At 34.7% G+C, this 18,384-nt stretch overlaps 1 protein-coding gene across 3 annotated transcripts in view; it reads right to left on the minus strand.

Moving 5' to 3' along the window:
* Positions 1-18,182, minus strand: part of LOC149781664 (transmembrane channel-like protein 3) — a 44,491-nt gene extending 26,309 nt beyond the window's left edge. For 2 of the 3 annotated variants that reach the window (XR_016414755.1, XM_089935743.1), the window contains exons 1-8: positions 18,017-18,182; positions 12,303-12,392; positions 6,384-6,504; positions 4,264-4,398; positions 3,612-3,684; positions 3,128-3,197; positions 2,633-2,739; positions 1,614-1,670 (exon numbers count right to left, since the gene is read on the minus strand). Coding sequence is in view for 2 of the 3 variants with exons in the window: in XM_089935743.1 (XP_089791869.1) it covers positions 1,614-1,670; positions 2,633-2,739; positions 3,128-3,197; positions 3,612-3,684; positions 4,264-4,398; positions 6,384-6,504; positions 12,303-12,369 (630 nt within the window). In the remaining variant the exon portion in view is untranslated. The remainder of the gene's footprint in view (positions 1-1,613; positions 1,671-2,632; positions 2,740-3,127; positions 3,198-3,611; positions 3,685-4,263; positions 4,399-6,383; positions 6,505-12,302; positions 12,393-18,016) is intronic. The other variant, XM_089935742.1, reaches the window with a different exon arrangement.
* Positions 18,183-18,384: the final 202 nt, after the last annotated feature.

Genomic DNA, 18,384 nt, shown 5'->3' on the forward strand with positions numbered 1-18,384 from the left:
GAATAGGTAATTAACCATTGATTCTAATGTGAAACCAGGAGTTGATTCTAATATTAGATCATGGATTGTTTTAATGCTAAATCAAGAGTGTATTCCAATGTTAACCAAGAGTGGATTCTAATGTTAACCAAGAGTGGAATCCAGTGTTCAATTATGAGTGAATTCTGTGTTCTATCAAGAATGGATTATATTTTAAAGCAAAAGAGGATTATAATGTTGATCACGAGTTGATTCTATGTTCAATCAAGAGCTGATTCTAAAGATGAGTCGCTTGTAATCTTCAATCAAGAGTTTATTTTTCATGTTAAAGCAATAATTGATATTAATGTTAAATCACGAAGGGTTTCTAATGTTTAATCAAGATTTGATTATAATGTTAAATCAGAATATTTGAATGTTAAATCAAGATTTCTTCTTATTAAATCAAGAAATGGTATTTAATGATAAATCAAGAATTGTATTGTTAAATCAATAATATTGTTAGATCAAGAGTTTATTCAAATGCTAAAGCAAAGAGTTGAATTTAATGTTAAATCAATAGTTTAGTTTAATGTTGAATCAATCGTTGTTTTCTAATGCTAATTCAGTACTTTTTTCTCATTTTAAATCAACAGTTGGTTTTTAAGTTGGATTAGAAGTTTATTCTATTAAATCAAGAGTTTATTCACATGTTAAACCAAAAGTTTATTTTAATGTTAAATCAAGACTTTGTTATGATGTTAAATAAAGAGTTGATCTTAATGTTAAAGCAAAAGTTTATTTTAATGTTAAATCAAGACTTTGTTATGATGTTAAATAAAGAGTTGATCTTAATGTTAAAGCAAAAGTTTATTTTAATGTTAAATCAAGACTTTGTTATGATGTTAAATAAAGAGTTGATCTTAATGTTAAAGCAAAAGTTTATTTTAATGTTAAATCAAGACTTTGTTATGATGTTAAATAAAGAGTTGATCTTAATGTTAAAGCAAAAGTTTATTTTAATGTTAAATCAAGACTTTGTTATGATGTTAAATAAAGAGTTGATCTTAATGTTAAAGCAAAAGTTTATTTTAATGTTAAATCAAGACTTTGTTATGATGTTAAATAAAGAGTTGATCTTAATGTTAAAGCAAAAGTTGGTTTTAATGTTAAATCTAGAATTTAGTTTAATGTTAAATCAAGAGTCAAATTAATGTTAAATCAAGAGTCAAATTAATGTTAAATCAAAGTTTTATTCTAATGTTAAATTAAGAGAGTATTTTAATGTTAAATCAGAACTTATTCAATCGTTAAGTCGAGAGGTTATTTTATGTTAAAAGAATATGTATTTTAATATTAAATAAAGACTTGATTCTAACGGTAAAGGAGGTTTATTCATATGTTAAATAGGTTTATGATAATGTTAAGTTTAGTTTATTTAAATCCCTAGTTTAATCTAAAAAATAGTTAACATTCAGTTATATATGTCATTAATCACCTGTAACTAAATCTTGACATTGAAGTTTTACTTTAGTGGATGTCCGTTCATACATAGAAGTTGGCTTAATATTTAATGTTGCGTTTCTCAATAAAAGTCTGATCTCGAAAAAGAAACAAAATCAAACAGTTATAGGGAAATGAATGAATATGCTTACAAAATGTTCATTTCTTGTTGCATTTTCTTTCGTGATAAATCCACCATCGTTTAGTACCTGAAATAAGAAAGGTTTATATTACAATTATAAATGATGCGGTGCATAGTTGTGTAATTGATGTGTATTTACACTATTATTTAGTTTACATTCCCTTGCTTAGGTAGTAAAATTAGTTCCATGTTATATCACTGAACCTGTGCATCCGCATGAAACATTCATATATAACCCTGATCGTCATTAGAGAAGTTCATTTATTATTAAAAGAGTATATGAAAGTATACAATTATGCGAAAACATTAGCACTCGTAACTGAATAAAACAATACTGAGAAATGTGTGAGCCGTTTCAGATCAATATTGTTGTCTTTATATTCGTATAATCAGGATTTAGGATTGTGATGATGTATCGTTAAATAATATTAATAATAATTATATATATATATATATATATATATATATATATATATATATATATATATATATATATATATAGACTGCTTTTGCAGGTAACAAACATAAAAACTGTACTGTAGTCTTTCAACCATTCTTCTGCTAGAAGTTCAGTGTGGCTGCTCCAGCATGTTGCCAATTTATTAAGTGTTTTACTAATGACCATTGTTTACAAAGAAAAGTATCATGGTACCGCATGTCTTTCAATGTCTTTCAAATGCATGACAACATAACTGTGGCTTGAGCCGAGTCACTTACCTATCGCTGCTTTTGGTACTTTGTCCCACAGTAATTCTGAATGTTGAACAGGTCCATTCTCACCTACAATCTGCCTCATCATATACAAATTATCTTTGGAACAGCCTTCTTTACTTATTGCATGATAACCAATTATATGTGGAACAGCCACCTTTCCTTCTTGCCTGACAACAAATTACCTCTGGAAATGCCACCTTTCCTCCTTGCCTGACAACAAATTACCTCGTGAACAGCCACTGTTCCTTCTTGCATGACAACAAATTACCTGTGGAACAGCCACTAGTCATTCATAATTACATGACGGCTAATTACCTGTGGAACAGCCACTAGTCCTACTTGCATGACTGCAGTCAGCATGTTCAGATAAAGTAGAGTTCTCAGGAAATTAAAGTATGAAGCCACGTTACTTCCGAAATAAGCTGAAATCACAGGAATTGATTAAATGGTCTTTGATTTAACAGGTAGTATTAAAATGTCGACATTTGTAATGTATTTTAAGGTTAGAAGAACTAAGAACCAAAGCGTTTGCATACAAAAGTATACGATTATGAGTGTGTGTTTGTCTGGTGTAAGAGATCATCCGAATTTGAAGATTTCAAAAATGAATATATTCACTGGACACAGAGAGATGACATTGGATCCTTAAATGGCGACGCAAAGACGAACTAAATTTATTAATCTTATTTAGAAACAAAGAATGATTGGTCGGGGAAGACTTAATGATTGCAGTTTAAAACAAATCATCTACCTGAAGAAATAAACCATACAGACTGAGAGTCATGAATGTGAGCATCATTCAACACGCACCTTGCAAGTTGGAGATGGCTGTCTCCCAGATCTGCCAGCTGCTAAGGGTTTCTCTCAACGTATCTCTTTGCTTTTACAGTGATTATGAAAGAAAACAAAAAGAAACAAACATTAATAACATTTATCCATGATTGAAAATCTTCATAACACAGTGTATCTTAATTAAATAAAACCTAAATTGAGCAAACACGCTTCAGAAGCAAACAGAATATTTTTTAAAGACATCATTTAGTGGAGATGACTTTGGAAACTAGAATCACAAATATTTTTTAATGGATGTTTAAATAACAGAGATGACTTCTGATCTCAAAGTCAATTTAAGTAATATTGTATAGACCAATTCCGCTATAAGTATGTATATAAAGTCACGGCGTCACATTCTTGTATCAAACACGTACATGTGTGATCAGATTGGAACACATGATTGTGATCTAATAAATCAAACTTAAGGATACGAAACATTTAAAAAGTTAGGTTCACAAACCTTTATAACTTGCCTTCCGTATTCGTTCTTGTCTCTTTTTATTCTAGTCTGTTGCATGTGGGAACGAATCATTCTAGTAAAACAATAATAGTGTGAAATTCATCTGACAATCCCAACCCTGTTACAAATTTAAACAATTATGTTGCAGTGGGGTATCAGAGTGTATTCTCTATCAAAAAGATGATTCTAACCATACCTGTCTGAAATTAATACATACAAATTATCGTCCCTGATATATATACTTATTGTAACTTTAATCTGCATAAATACGAGAGAAATATTCAGTATTTATGAACACAGTCTACTGCGATTAATCAATGCGGACCACGTATTCGTAAGCAATCGTATTATCCTCAAACTATTCTTTGCATGCATTATTTGTATCACGTGAGCGTTTAATCTCTAAAGTCACTCATCTTTGACATAAAGTGTTTATTTTCTACATAACAACTAAACAAAGGTAACAGCAGTCCTGTATTTAAATTAGTGTACTTGAATAGGTTGAATTAGATTATATATCAAATGATAAATACAGTACTAGATCGTGTCGAAATGATGTAAGGAGTAACGTCGAATCTTTTAAAATCCTTTTAATGTACGACTTTAAACATGCCCTTTAAACAGAAATGTATATAAGGCTGTAGTAAAATACCTTGTCAATTGGAGTTTCTGTGTTATCGGTAGAGGACAGAATTTGACCAAAGCGAGCACCTTGTCGCACTCCTCTTGAAGATTTGTGGGGGGCAAAAGCTGCATAAATCTAGTAAGTTCTTTCTCAATATCATATCTGAAAGAAACCTCGTTTTCCATTAAACGTGCAATAATCGCAATTAATTGAAGCTGTATTAACAAATAGCTAAACATACTAGCATTCTGACATTATTAAGTTCGTTGCACAACTTCGGCAGTTAATCCTGTCACTGTTAATAAAAGAAATTAATAAAACATCCGGGCCTTATATTCGCTATTTAGGTTCTCTACAATACAATGTCGTACCCATATTTATTATCCTGTCCACCACAGTGCTGTACTAATGCTTTCATTATCTCCGAATTGTCATACCCTTGTCTTCATTCTCTCCACCACAATGCCATACTCTTGTCTTTATTTTCCCAACCACAATTCCATATTCATGTTTTTATCATCTCTAAGACACTAGTATACCTCTTATTTTAGCGCACGAGAGATGGGTACCGGTGGTTTAACTGAAGTGTCATTGCCCAGTGCACGAGAGATGAGTGCGAGTGTCAAAGTGTAGATGTTTTACTTAACGTATCTTTAAATGCAAACCGATTTCATTTAAGAATTGGCTGAGAGTCTCTAAAAGATGATTCTGGTACATTTATGTATTGGCAGAGAACTATTATCTGGAGATTTTTTAGTCATGTATCATCAAAACAAGATACTCTTTCTCCCTAGCATCATAAGGATATCTCTGTGCAAACCATATTCATCTTGTGAGAGACATATTAATAATACTGTATGATTGTCGCTTTATTGATGATATATTGACTTTCATTAAATAGCATAATTGTTGGTGATGTATGCTTATTCGTGATGGAAAATTGGCTGATGCGTGCAGGCAAGGCGATGGTGCCGTTTACCAGAGGACCTGCGTTCAAATATCCGTAAAGTGCGAATTAATAAAAATCTAACCTGTATGATGGTATTATTTGTATTAAAAAAATTAATTCTGCCTGATATTATCTAGCAGAATGCAAAATCCACGAATAGCAATTTCTGTTCTGTTTGGTATAAAGTTTATTTATAACTCTCTCTCTCTCTCTCTCTCTCTCTCTCTCTCTCTCTCTCTCTCTCTCTCTCTCTCTCTATATATATATATATATATATATATATATATATATATATTCATTCCTTACTGTGACCAAATTTTGGAGCATTGAATAAACATTATTATGTAAATCTGACATTCCTAGGACTTGTTATTTTAAATTAAATATATATGCACACTTTAATTTCTTTTATCAAGACATGCTCATTAGTAGCTAATGAAATTGTTTGCTTATGAACTGCACTATGGGTATATGTTTTGCAATCACATTTATGCATTCTTTGATACAACACGTTGTAGACATCCAAGCATTGTACATATACATTAGACTTCACACACAAAACTGGATATGCCATGTTTCTGTCTTCAAAGAGAATATTTTCATACAAAGGGTGAAAATCTAACTAAAAACTCTAAACATTCATCCAATTCGTCAATATGACTCGTGTTAATATACATGCGTAAATTTTATTGATCGTTTGTATTATCCAGATTTTATTGCTTGGTCTTTTTTATGTGTAATATACCTCAAAATCAAGATAACCGATAAGAGTCAGGAAACACTGAATAAGTCGGTTGGCTGAATAGGTCGGTTGTTTTATTCCACAGCATAAATAAAAGAAATGCGGCAGTCCAACTAGATTGCAATTTGAAAGTTGTTTTGTTTCTTTGACAGTTAAACAAATGGTATTGTTTAAGTAAAAGTCCTAGTCTGGCCGCCCATACTGTATGAAAGGGATGTAACTCTAATGATTATCCGGATAAAGTAAATAACGAAATTTAATAAAATCATGGGTGTGGATTGGAAGCCAGATATTTGGCTGATAAAGGTGACCTAGCGTCTCTCCTTTAAGTGCAAAATAACAAAGTTCATTCAAAAATTTATATTGTTGCATATGGAACTTGCGCGAGTCATATTGGCGAAATAACCTGCTCAAATTAAACTTGTAAAAGATGTACACAATACAAATAGATCTTACTCGTGGTCCAGAAAACTGTGTTTAAGGCGGTAAATCAGTTCGTCACTTGAGATCCTTTTGGCTTGGTCTTCTTCTCTGCAGACGTCTGCTTCTAGCGTAGTTTCGGCATCTGGCTCGATATCTCCCATTTTAATAATAATAATAATAATAATAATAATAATAATAATAATAATAATAATATGTAGATGCAGTACATGATTATATACCAGGTTATCACGCACATGATTTTATGTCATGTTGAAAAGCAAATGTGTATATGTCAGGTTATCAAGCACATTTTATTTGCCTTCTTGATGGTGTTGTTATTAGTATTATTATTAGTAGTAGCAGCAGTAGTAGTAGTATTGCAGATTTTAAGCAAAATGCTGAGTGTAAGCCGATTTCGACTTGCAGGTGGGATTTGAGATATTTGTGGAATTACCACAAGATTTTAAAATTTGTGTTTATATGGCAGGTTATCAAGCACTTACTTATCTACGAGGATGACAGGCACATGTGCATATGTCAAGTAATAAAGCACATCTTTATATGTGAGACTGTCGAGCACGTGCTTATATATCACGTTACAAATCACGTGTTTATACGTCAGGTTATCAAGCACATATTTTTACGTCAGATTATCAAGCGTGTGTTTATATGTGAGGTTAACGAACACATATTTAGGCCTACATGTCATGTTATCAAGCAAATGTTTATATGTCAGGTTATCAAGCACATGTTTATATGTCACGTAATAAAGCATATATTTATGTGTCAGGTTATCAAGAGCAAGCATATGCATGATATCAAATACATGTTTACGTGTCAGGTTATCAAGCAATTCTTATATTCCAAGTTTCTTGGATACGGTAATTGTGTTGAAAGTGCCTCGACCTTCTGCTATAGAAAGGAACAGAAACAGTACGATTTAGAAAAAGAAACACATTCTTACGGACTTTTGTGACATTAATTCTATAAATCATTACTGGCGTTGTCCTGTAGATTGTGGGTTACCATGGCGTTAGTAATGCCAATTGCAGATCCATATTTTGGAGATATGGTGTTTTTGTCTGGATATTATTTGACTATTTCTTTAAAGGAGATCAATGCCCGGCAAGTTGTCTCTTGTTTGATTTGCTTGTCGATGAGGATGATGATAGCTGCATGCTGCGATGCTTGTCGATGAGGGTGATGATGGTTTACCATTATAAAAGTACTACTCTGGTATTAGCTAACATACCGTTGCTTGGCGCATGAGAGATGTGTATCGGTGGTTTAACTGAAGTACCATTGCCCAGTGCACGAGAGATTAGTGCAAGTGTCAACGTTTAGATGTTTTACTTATCGTATCTTTAAATGGAAATCGATTTCATTTTAGAATTGGCTAAGGGACTCTAAAAGATGATTCGGGTACATTTATGTCTTCGTAGAGAACTATTATCTGGAGATTTTTTAGTCATGTATCATCAAAACAAGATACTTTTTCTCCCTAGCACCATAAGGATATCTCTATGCAAACCATATTCATCTTGTGAGAGACATATTAGTAATACTGTATGATTGTCGCTGTGTTGATGATACATTGACTTTCATTAAATAGCCTATCGTGTTGGAATGCCCCTTTTGAGTTTAGCGAACAAAGACTTTAAATCATTATACGAGTTGCATACATTTTATTTAAAACGAGTACAAATATAATATGCAGTTTAATACATGTCGAAAAATGTTGGTTTTACCTGACGAAATCGCCAAATATATCATAAATGATGATGTCATGGTCGTTACTCCTTTAACTTGGTGATGTCATTCGTTGTTATTGTTATAAAGGATACTATTTGTCCTTTTAAGTTACTGCGGGCCGGACCGAAGAAAAATGCACTAACGTGTCACGTGTGCTTCGTACGAGTCCTCAGTGTTAAACAATACAAATACTAGTGTTTATTTCTTTTACACCCTTTTCGATGATTAAAAACAGATTTCAAAGTTGTATTTGAACTAATAATTGTGTTAAGTAAAAACATATATTTAACTTATCTTTGATTCAGTGATTGGATATTACGTTCTTCTGACAGACCGATGTATGGTGAAGTTATTTGCATTTGCACCATGCACAATGGAGTGACCGTTTGCATACTTCTGTGCTGCTTTCATGCTGCAGTTGTGAAAAACGTGCGTATTCTAAGAACACGTATGATCAAAGTAGCTGCCCCATGTCCTCGAAAAATCAACCCGTACTAGTCCAAACTACACTAACTTTAGCAAGTAATGTTGTTGCTGTTGTTGTTGTTGTTGTAGGGTTTAACGCCATCATTCAGCATAAAATAGGCTCTACATGGCGGCCAGTATAACTGGTGGAGGAAGATCCATGGAAAACCCCGGGAAGAAACACTGACCCACGAGAAGCTACTGGTAAGCTTTCTCGCGTATCCACGTTAGCCGAGCCTGAGACTCGAACCCACACAGATAGAGGTGAGATGGCAGTGATCCGGAACGGTGAGCGCTTTAGACCACTTGGCCCCTCGGGGCCTCCTTAGTAAGTAATAAAATATTGAAAACTACTTTTACCAGGGTGTGCATTATCAGTCTCTAAAAGACCAATGAAAAAGTTACAAAATATACAAAAAGTGATAAACGTTATCGGGTTGGTCTTATAATTTTAATTTATCTTTGAAGTCAAGAAAAAGAAAATTACCAAACGGAGCTAGCAGTATTTACACAGGTACAGATCTGAAGTAAGGACAAGCTGTATACTCTATAATCCAAATGGTGTACTGTCAAAATGTACCCAAGCCGAAACGAACCCAAGTCAAAACGTACTCAAGTCAAAACGTACCCAAACTGAAAGGTACCCAAGTCAAAACATACTCAAGTCAAGACGTACCCAAATTAAAACATGACCCACACTCTGTTTAAATAATGACATAATTGGAGTATATTGTTGTTTTTTTTACAATCTACTTCAAAGTCCATTAAGAAAAATGTCTTTAAGTTAAGACGTGTCGCTTGAATATATTTATGTTGTGTTTTCCCATGGAGAATATTCTACCAACATATCTGAGCCTTGCTTGATGACTGCTTCAAGCATGTTAACCAGTAATCAAATGCACACGTTTCATATAATTATTAGGGTAAGTTTTGAAAATGAATTCTATTTTATATTTCGCAATAGAAACTGATATGTATACATTTGATGACTAAAAGCTTACTTTTGACTTTTTATAATTAAAAAAATAAAAACATAAAAATAATTTCCATTGCGTCTTCATTTGCGTTTCGTTCTATTTTTCCATTTCGTATTTTATTTTATTTCCATTGCGTTCCATACTTTCCATTGCGTATTTAAGTTATACCAGCTTGAATCATCATTAATACTCGGTTACTGTGACAATTGCTTGTTCATGATTCAAAAATGCCGAAAATACCACGAACAGAAGCCCCATAAATTTAAATGGATTTAATTGATTTTTTTCATGTGAGTCAGTACATATTTGCATTTCACTTGTCCGAACCCGATATATTTGATTAATAATTGCATTTTATAGGGCTTCCGTGCAAACATTAACAAGATCACATGATGCAGGGAAATTGTCAGCCAGTGAACATTTTTTATGATAATTAGCATCTCTGCCGAACGTTACATTGAATTTGAGTGGATTGCAAGTGTTGAAGTTTTCAAGCTCAGCTGATCTAATTAAACTAAAAGTTTGTAGGAATACGCAAATTCAAATGTAGTTAAATATTTTATGATACTCCTTAAAATCATTAATATTTAACAAAAAGAAGTAAAGTCTTACTGAGGATTTAAGCTGGTATGACTATAATACGCAACGGGAAAATGGAACGCAATGGAAATAAAATAAAATACAGAATGATAAAATGGAACACAACGCAAATAAAGACGCTTCTGAAGTAGTCATCAATCGTGGTTTAGATCAGCTGGTAGAATTCCACGGGAAAACAAAACATAAATATATTGAAACGATACTTTGTAACTTAAACGTGTATTTCTTAATGTACGTTGGAGCTAGATCATACGTTAAGATAGTTCCATTGCGTCTGCCGATTTCCAGTGCTTATCGGGCCAGTCACTGTCATATGAAACACAATACACTAAAATTAATGTAATTATTTAAAGCGGGGGTGGGGGGTGGCACTATACTAATCGTGTTTTAATTTTGGTACGTTTTGACTTGGGTGCATTTTGGTTTGGTTACGTCTTGACTTGGATACGTTTGGGTTTGGGTTTGGGTACGTTTTTGCCTGTTCCCACCCAAATTACACCCACCAATCATACGCCAAAATAGAGGGAATTATATGTTCTTTAAAGAATACTTAAGATGTTCAAGCTCTTTTTAAATATCCAGAATAACCAATGAGGAAGACCTGTGGGGTTCGTTCTTGTACAAAACAAACCTTGTGCAAAGTGCGAAACTACTGAGCACCAAATTTACAACAGACTAACACATAAATGTTTTGAATGGGGTCAGGTGACATTTGCATACTGTAGCGTCATTATCTGCTTGTTGTAACGTCATATCATATAGCAACACACTTACTGGATCATGTCCATGCCTAACATTACATAACACGTGTTTGAGAACGTTCAAAAAGTGGCAAATGTACTTGATCGTCACACCCAGTTAATTTGCATAGGAAGACACAGACTGGGTATGCGATAATGCTTATTACATATGGATTAACCAGACTGTAATGAAGGATTTCTTAGTTTGCTCCGTCAATGCTTGTAGTAAAAGCAACCATATCTAACATGAGCTATCATTCATGATAGAAATTCAGATTAATGTGATCTTATGACTGAACTCACCCTACTACACAAATAAAACGCTATGACAAATTCATCGTTGTAGCAAAGCCTTTGGAATACATTCCAAACAAGAATTTGGCCAGGTAATTTTAACTCGGCCGTTATAACAGAATAAAGGTTGTATCCAATAACGTAGCAAACAATCTTTACTATGTGAATAGCTCCTTGGTGGATAGCGCATTCAAGCATACACACGCAAGAAGTAAACGTGTGACTATGTATTAGGGTCATTTAGAATTATCGTTAAAATACATTTTCGAAATAATTATCATTCTCCACTTTCACAACTAATTCCCCGATGATGCTAGGAAAACATTTTCAAACCAAACTGATAACACGCAATGTCTGACCTATATATAATCTGTGTGATTCAGCCGAACTCTCGTTTATCTGTTAAAATTGTAAACACATCAAATTATAAGCATATAAATTTGTCCATTTCACAGAAAATAGAAAACGTATTCTAGATCTGTCCCAGACTTGGAATGTATGGATGGTTCACTCTTTCAAAAAATGTGCCCATGTCTAGACTTAGAACTAAAGACAAAGTCACAATATTCATTTCTATCAATATTCCATGGTCAGTGGTCAATTATTAATTTTAGTTCACTTAACTCTTACATTGAAATGATTTTTTTTAAATATCTGGAACATTTCTAATGATGAATCACACAATGCATGATAAGCGCATTAAAACCTCTTGTGTTCCCTGCTTTGATACTCCGTGATATATAATCCTATCTTGAGTTTGCCTACTTTGAAACTCCTTGATATATAATCCGATCTTGAGTTTGCCTGCTTGAAAACTACTGATATATAATCCAATCTTGAGTTTGCCTTCTTTAAAACTCTCTAATATATAATCATATCTTGATTTAGCCTGCTTTAGAACTCCCGGACATAAAATCATGCATTTTCAGCGGAATTTATTCGGTTGAGAATAAAACTAGGACATTTCCTTAACTAAAACTATGCATCCTAAAGATTTTTTCTTCTTGTAAAAAGCTAGATGCATATGGTTAGAAACAGCGAGGTAATTGGAGCTATTCTTTTTATACAGTAATGACAATGAATGTACAGTTTGAAAACACATATGCATACAAACGATACGGTACCTTGTTCATATGTATGGTAGTGTCTTCCTCGTGAATCTTGGTAAACTAAGTTTGCTTCCTCTTCCATCTGTTGTTCTTACTTTGACAATTCTTGATAAACAGAGAAAACGAATTAGAGAAGTTGGTAAGGCGAGCGAGAGAATATGGTCCATGTGAATTATTAGGTTGTTAAAGGTAAACACTCCAGAATGCAGATTATGTCTGAACAAGAATTTAAATCGCAAATAATACTCAGATTTTCACATGGAAGAAAAACTCTCGACTTGTCCTACACTTGGAATTCTAATTTTTTGTTGAATAGGGACCCCACCCGAGAACAAATAATACTGACAATATCTTTTACTTCAATCTACTAACACATGTGTGCTATTGTCAAATGCTGGATCTGATGTATTTTTTAATTGCGCTATTGTTTATACATTACTGATTTTGTCTAATATCTTTTTAATCCGCTGCCTATTGTCAGATTTGCAATCAGCGAATCAGACAATCGTTATCTGGCGGCATCATTAATATTTTTACCAATCTCAGCGGGCATTGTTTTTGTAGGTGTTCAGATAATCGCTTTTGGTGGTTATTGAGTCACTAATTTTGTAGTTGATCTGGAATCGATTGGACGAATCGCAATCAAAACAAATTTCTTTATTCCATCCGTTACAACAGTTTCGATGCAATCAACAACTTTTTTAGAGTTTCATGAAGCGCGCGCTGGTACGTGAACGCTCTTGGTGAGCCAGTGAACAATACACGAATAACATCACAAGACCAGTTCCTTAATTTGTCGCGTAAGCGGATTTTCAAGCGTTTAAAACAGGCACTTTTATCACGTGTCCACGTACGATTGTCATTTTGTTAAATATCAGGTTCATCTCTAATGTACTTTTGTATCGTTAATATTTTGTCGCGAAGAACTGCGACGTATCCGTTTTGATCCCCACTGGTAAAGTGAAATCTCTAATGTACTTTTGTATCGTTAATATTTTGTCGCGAAGATCTGCGACGTGTCCGTTTTGATCCCCACTGGTAAAGTGAATACGTCAAGCGATTATTAAGACGTTAAAGATACACAAGCAGCTCAAGTGTAATCGATATTAAATCGTATGGTTCCACAGCTGGTGAAAACGCAAACGATATGTAACCCCAAGCGGCTCTGCATTTTGTCCCAGACCCACTTTCACAACTGTCACTGATGACATCACATGTTAAATTAATTTGAATTGTTGAGGTAATCATGACAATATCAGGCGCGATAATAATCCATGAGTATAAATCGTTTGCGACCTGGAAAGTCCTCAGTCCAGTTGAGAATTAATCGTATTGACGACCGTTTGGTATCAAACGCGTGTGGTACTGAATCATTTTAATGACATAACTGAGAGTGGCCTCATGTGCACGTGCATACATTTTAAGCTCTTTGTCAGTCAACAATTTTATTCTTTGTCGAGTTTGTTCATTTATTGTTTCTCTGTCCTGCATGTAGGTCAATGTTATGCATCGCAGCATAAATTTCGCGCAAGACAAGTGTTTCAATCGCCTCAGATTTCATCATCGGTGCCGTAATATAAATCATTGATGTCTTCAACAATCTCGTGCATTAATGAGCAATCTATTTCTTATGCCAATGATCTTATTGGTGAGCAATCACTAACAAATCGACGTGGCCTTATTTATGGTGCGTATTGACCGGCACGAACCGATCACACAAGTGTTTCCAATCGATCAGCACAATCGTGGTGGTCACACAGTCCACCAAGGACTTCTCTCTTGTTTTGTTTGTTGCTTATGACACATTTTTGCTTGTTCTTTTATACATTTGGATTGCTCTTCCTCTGTACGAGATGAACGTGCTGCTTGTTGCGCTATCCCCTTTTTATTTGTTCTTGTTCTCTGTCAAATTTAGCTTGTTCGCCTGGTGTTTTCGCAGGTAATACATGTTTTGGTCATTGTATAGGAGCGCGTTTTTGTTCCTCATATGCACGTTATTGTATTGCTGTTCTTCATATACACGTTGTTCTTCTTGTTCCTCATATGCGTGTTGTCTTGGTAGTTGTTGTTGTGGTTACGAGTGCATTACTGGGTGCAGTATAAACCGTGTCATATATCTCCAAACACGTCCACCTTCTTCACTTACTCCGCCCTTCATTACAATTCATTAAACGTTTGTAGAAAATGATTCCACCGCGCACCGATGCAATTTTCTTTCCGGTAAACTCCCCAGTTACCATTTAGACCATTGAGAGTCCATATCTTTATTATGTGCCATCGATGGCATTTTATCAGGTACTCTTTCCAGCTGGTGGTTTTGTTCAGAGCAATGTACATAAGATTTGATAAGATCGTCTGACGAATTGTTCTTAAATTTACCTTCAAACCTACAACTTCTAAAATTCTTTGCCTTTCTCAGTCGCGGCTGACAAGTGTGTAATAGTCTCGCTTTCGTAAATTCACATTGTTTTGCCAAATACAGAATAATTCATGAGTTTGAAGATTTTTTTTTCTAAATCATTTGCGGATTCTATGAGCAAACCCGTATTCATTTCACTCATTATGGCCATGCATGCGCTTTGGCGAAATCCAAGCACTCAGTGGACTCAACTGACACATTCCTAGACGCAGATACACTGAAGATTTCGCACTTGTAATACATACCTGCTTTTGGTCCTGAGATTTCGAATAAGCTTGGTGCATTCAGCAAATGAATGTCTGATTTAATCACGATTGCGCGCTGATAAGCTGACAAGCACTCGCCAGGTATTGCTACTGCTTCGGTGCTAATAGAAAACCTTTATGAGCGTTATACGTTTCTTCAGGGTATTCCAAATCAACTTCAATTAGGTATATGTGGTTTCTGTCGTTGTACTCGTGCATGTGCTTGAGAAACGAAGCTTCAGTGGGACCAATTCTCTGAAATTCATGGACATGTAACGGTTTTATGATTGCCCAGTCATAACGATTATTGATATAAATATACGTGAGTAGTGAAGTGGCATATCCCACTTCACTACTTGCATGACGTAATTGTTTTGGACATAGGGGTCATACACGTCTATGTTTGGGTTGCTTACACGCGCATACCGGAAGACTTTCATTCATATTCAGCCTCGAATTGAGCGCTCGATTAACATTTGCATATTGATATTCGTCAGCAAGTGCAACTCGATTTTGGTTTATGATTGAAGTGCATCCCAAGCCATTTCCGGTGTGGTAAAATAATGCGCGAAATCGAGCTTATATACTCGCTTCGCAGAGTCAAGAAATGACTCAAACACATTAGAGTACTAAGACGTCAGTACGCAAATACAGATCGTGATAGTCACCAATGTTTTTGCACTCGAATGCAGACCAAACTTTGTTTGCGTGCATGTAGTCGTTGGTGGAAATAGCTTAAAGAAACGGCAATGAATAAACTGCTTCGATCAGAAGCAAATGAGCTTCATCAAACGTGTCCCAGTCGCTCATGTCCTGGTACGTACATGCGTCGTTTCTGGTTAACAGATCAGTGCGTGTGCTACAATACCGACTAGTGATTTTAAGTTTTGTGCCGCTCGATTCGTTACAAACTTGTCCAGTGAGAAATTAAAAATCTTTAGGGAATCGATAAACTGTAATTGTCCAAGCTTAAACCTTAAAAGTCATTAATTTTTCCACTTTGTTTGGAATAATATTTATTCGTGCCTTCGATGCCAATGCGACTGTTTTGCATTATTACGTCACCATGATAACCACGCAGGACAGGAAACAGTACAGGATTTTTAGTCTAACTCGGTTGAATCAGTAATTGTAAATTGCATTCGCGTATGCAGCTCCTCTAGATATGCCAGTGATGTGACAGTGGTCACGAGCTTGGCTTGCACTTTCAGTTCCACTAAAACACCATCATATAGCAATGAGTGACGCAGAAAACATATAGGTATCATTACCGGTTATGATTATGTCAGTGGATGGTATGAGCTGTTGTCGAATACATTGTACCGTAACCTCGAACAATTCACGAAACACCTCAAGTAATTACTTACCACGATACAACATAGGCCGCTCAGTTATCCCGTAAAATCTAAAGACAGTGTAAAAGACACAGCATGGAACTTGTTTAGCAACTTGTGGGGGTATTTTTCTATGGTTATTGGAAGCCGAGCTTTCCACAGGAAAGTGTATGATATCGGGTTTCATTCTTCGCTGCACCGCTGTTAACTTCAAAACGTTTTCCCAGATTCAGGTATAATCGCACCCTGTGGTGTTGGACTAATTCCACGGCAGTGTACGTCGTTTTCGTATAGGAATTGTTGTGTGTCCAATACAAGCGATCATCGTCTGCAACGAAACTTTACCGGTACACTTACTGTGTTGTTTAAGGTGGCAGAGATTAGTTTCGTATATTGGCCCGTCAAATTTCTTAACTTAAGGCTGTGGTGTGACGTTTTCAGCTATTATTGCTTATAAATTAAAGATATGGATAAATTTGTTAGCTAGGTGGTTCGGGCTTTTGTTGTTCCTGAAACTGATGTGAGGAATGTACACAACTCTGCATTGTGGAGAGAGAGAGGTATGCAGTCATACATACAAACGAACATACGTACGTACATACATGCATACATGCATACACACTCACACACGCACACACATACATACATACATACATACATACAACTGCATTCCCCTATTGGTTTCACTTATTCTGAAGACAACTCTAGCAAGATATTCACTAATGTTATTTACCATAGCTTCTGGCATGCTGTTAAATCCGGCTTATCTCATGTATGTGAAGGCATCATGGGCTATTATCAGTACCAGAGACATACCAATATGGAAAAGATGAATGTATAAGGAGAGGCAAATTTTTTATATGTTTCATATAGGACATATACAAACCTCACACAAAATAACAATGGAAACAGGTACTGGTACTGTCTCTGGTACTGATAATAGCCCATGATGCCTTCACATACATGAGATAAGCCGGATTTAACAGCATGCCAGAAACTATGGTAAATAACATTAGTGAATATCTTGCTAGAGTTGTTTTGAGAATCAGTGAAACCAATAGGAGAATGCAGTTATTCTGTGTGAGGTTTGTATATGTCCTATATGAAACATATAAAAAATTTGAACTTTAAGATTTCCCGCTTGAGGCCATAGTGTCCCCAAAAACATACAGCTGCTTGTGTTTGGCTTGAGTAAGCATAACGATTTTAAACTCGTGTATTTGGCTTGCTTGGACATAACAGTTTTAAACATATCTGTATAGCTTACTTAGACGTAACAGTTCCGAACATATGCATGTGGTTTATTATACATAACAGTCTGAGCACTGCCCACAGCAAAGACATATGTGAACAAGTGACTAGTGAACTTCTTAACAAGGAAATGAAATATCGTGTTCAGTCGTTTATTAAACGTTTTTTTATATAAAAATCTTATTCTATATTGTCCTAGGATACAAGTAAAATCCGCAAAAGGAAACCACAAAATCGTATTTTCAAAAGGCTGAAACGATTTTAGTGATTGGTCTTGGTTCTTGTATCAGAGAGAGAGAGAGAGAGAGAGAGAGAGAGAGAGAGAGAGAGAGAGAGAGAATTAGTGATTGGTATTTTAGCTGAGAGATGGGGGTGACTGAGATTGGTGTACACACACACACACACACACACACACACACATATATATATATATATATATATATATATATATATATATAAGAGAACCCAAGAACTACTTACCTGTTTCCAAATGAATTTTTACATCTGTTCTTAGATACAAGCCAACTATTCTATCACTGAGATCATATCTCTTGGAGAGGAAGAAGTTTTAAATACTCTTCCTATTCTCAAACACTGTACATGCGGTTTAATCTGGAACTACAAGGCGTTTCACTAATTGTTTTATCTGTATATGTTTACATCAAGTAGGACAGTCTCAAGTGATCAACAATATGAACCTATCTATTAGTCGACAATAGATAGCAACTAGAGTGTGTGTGTGTATATATATATATATATATATATATATATATATATATATATATATATATATATGTATATGTGTGTGTGTATATATATATATATATATATATATATATATATATATA

The sequence above is a fragment of the Sinohyriopsis cumingii genome, chromosome 15, assembly GCF_028554795.1.
Source record: "Sinohyriopsis cumingii isolate HCF-2022 chromosome 15, ASM2855479v2, whole genome shotgun sequence".
NCBI lineage: Eukaryota > Metazoa > Mollusca > Bivalvia > Unionida > Unionidae > Sinohyriopsis > Sinohyriopsis cumingii.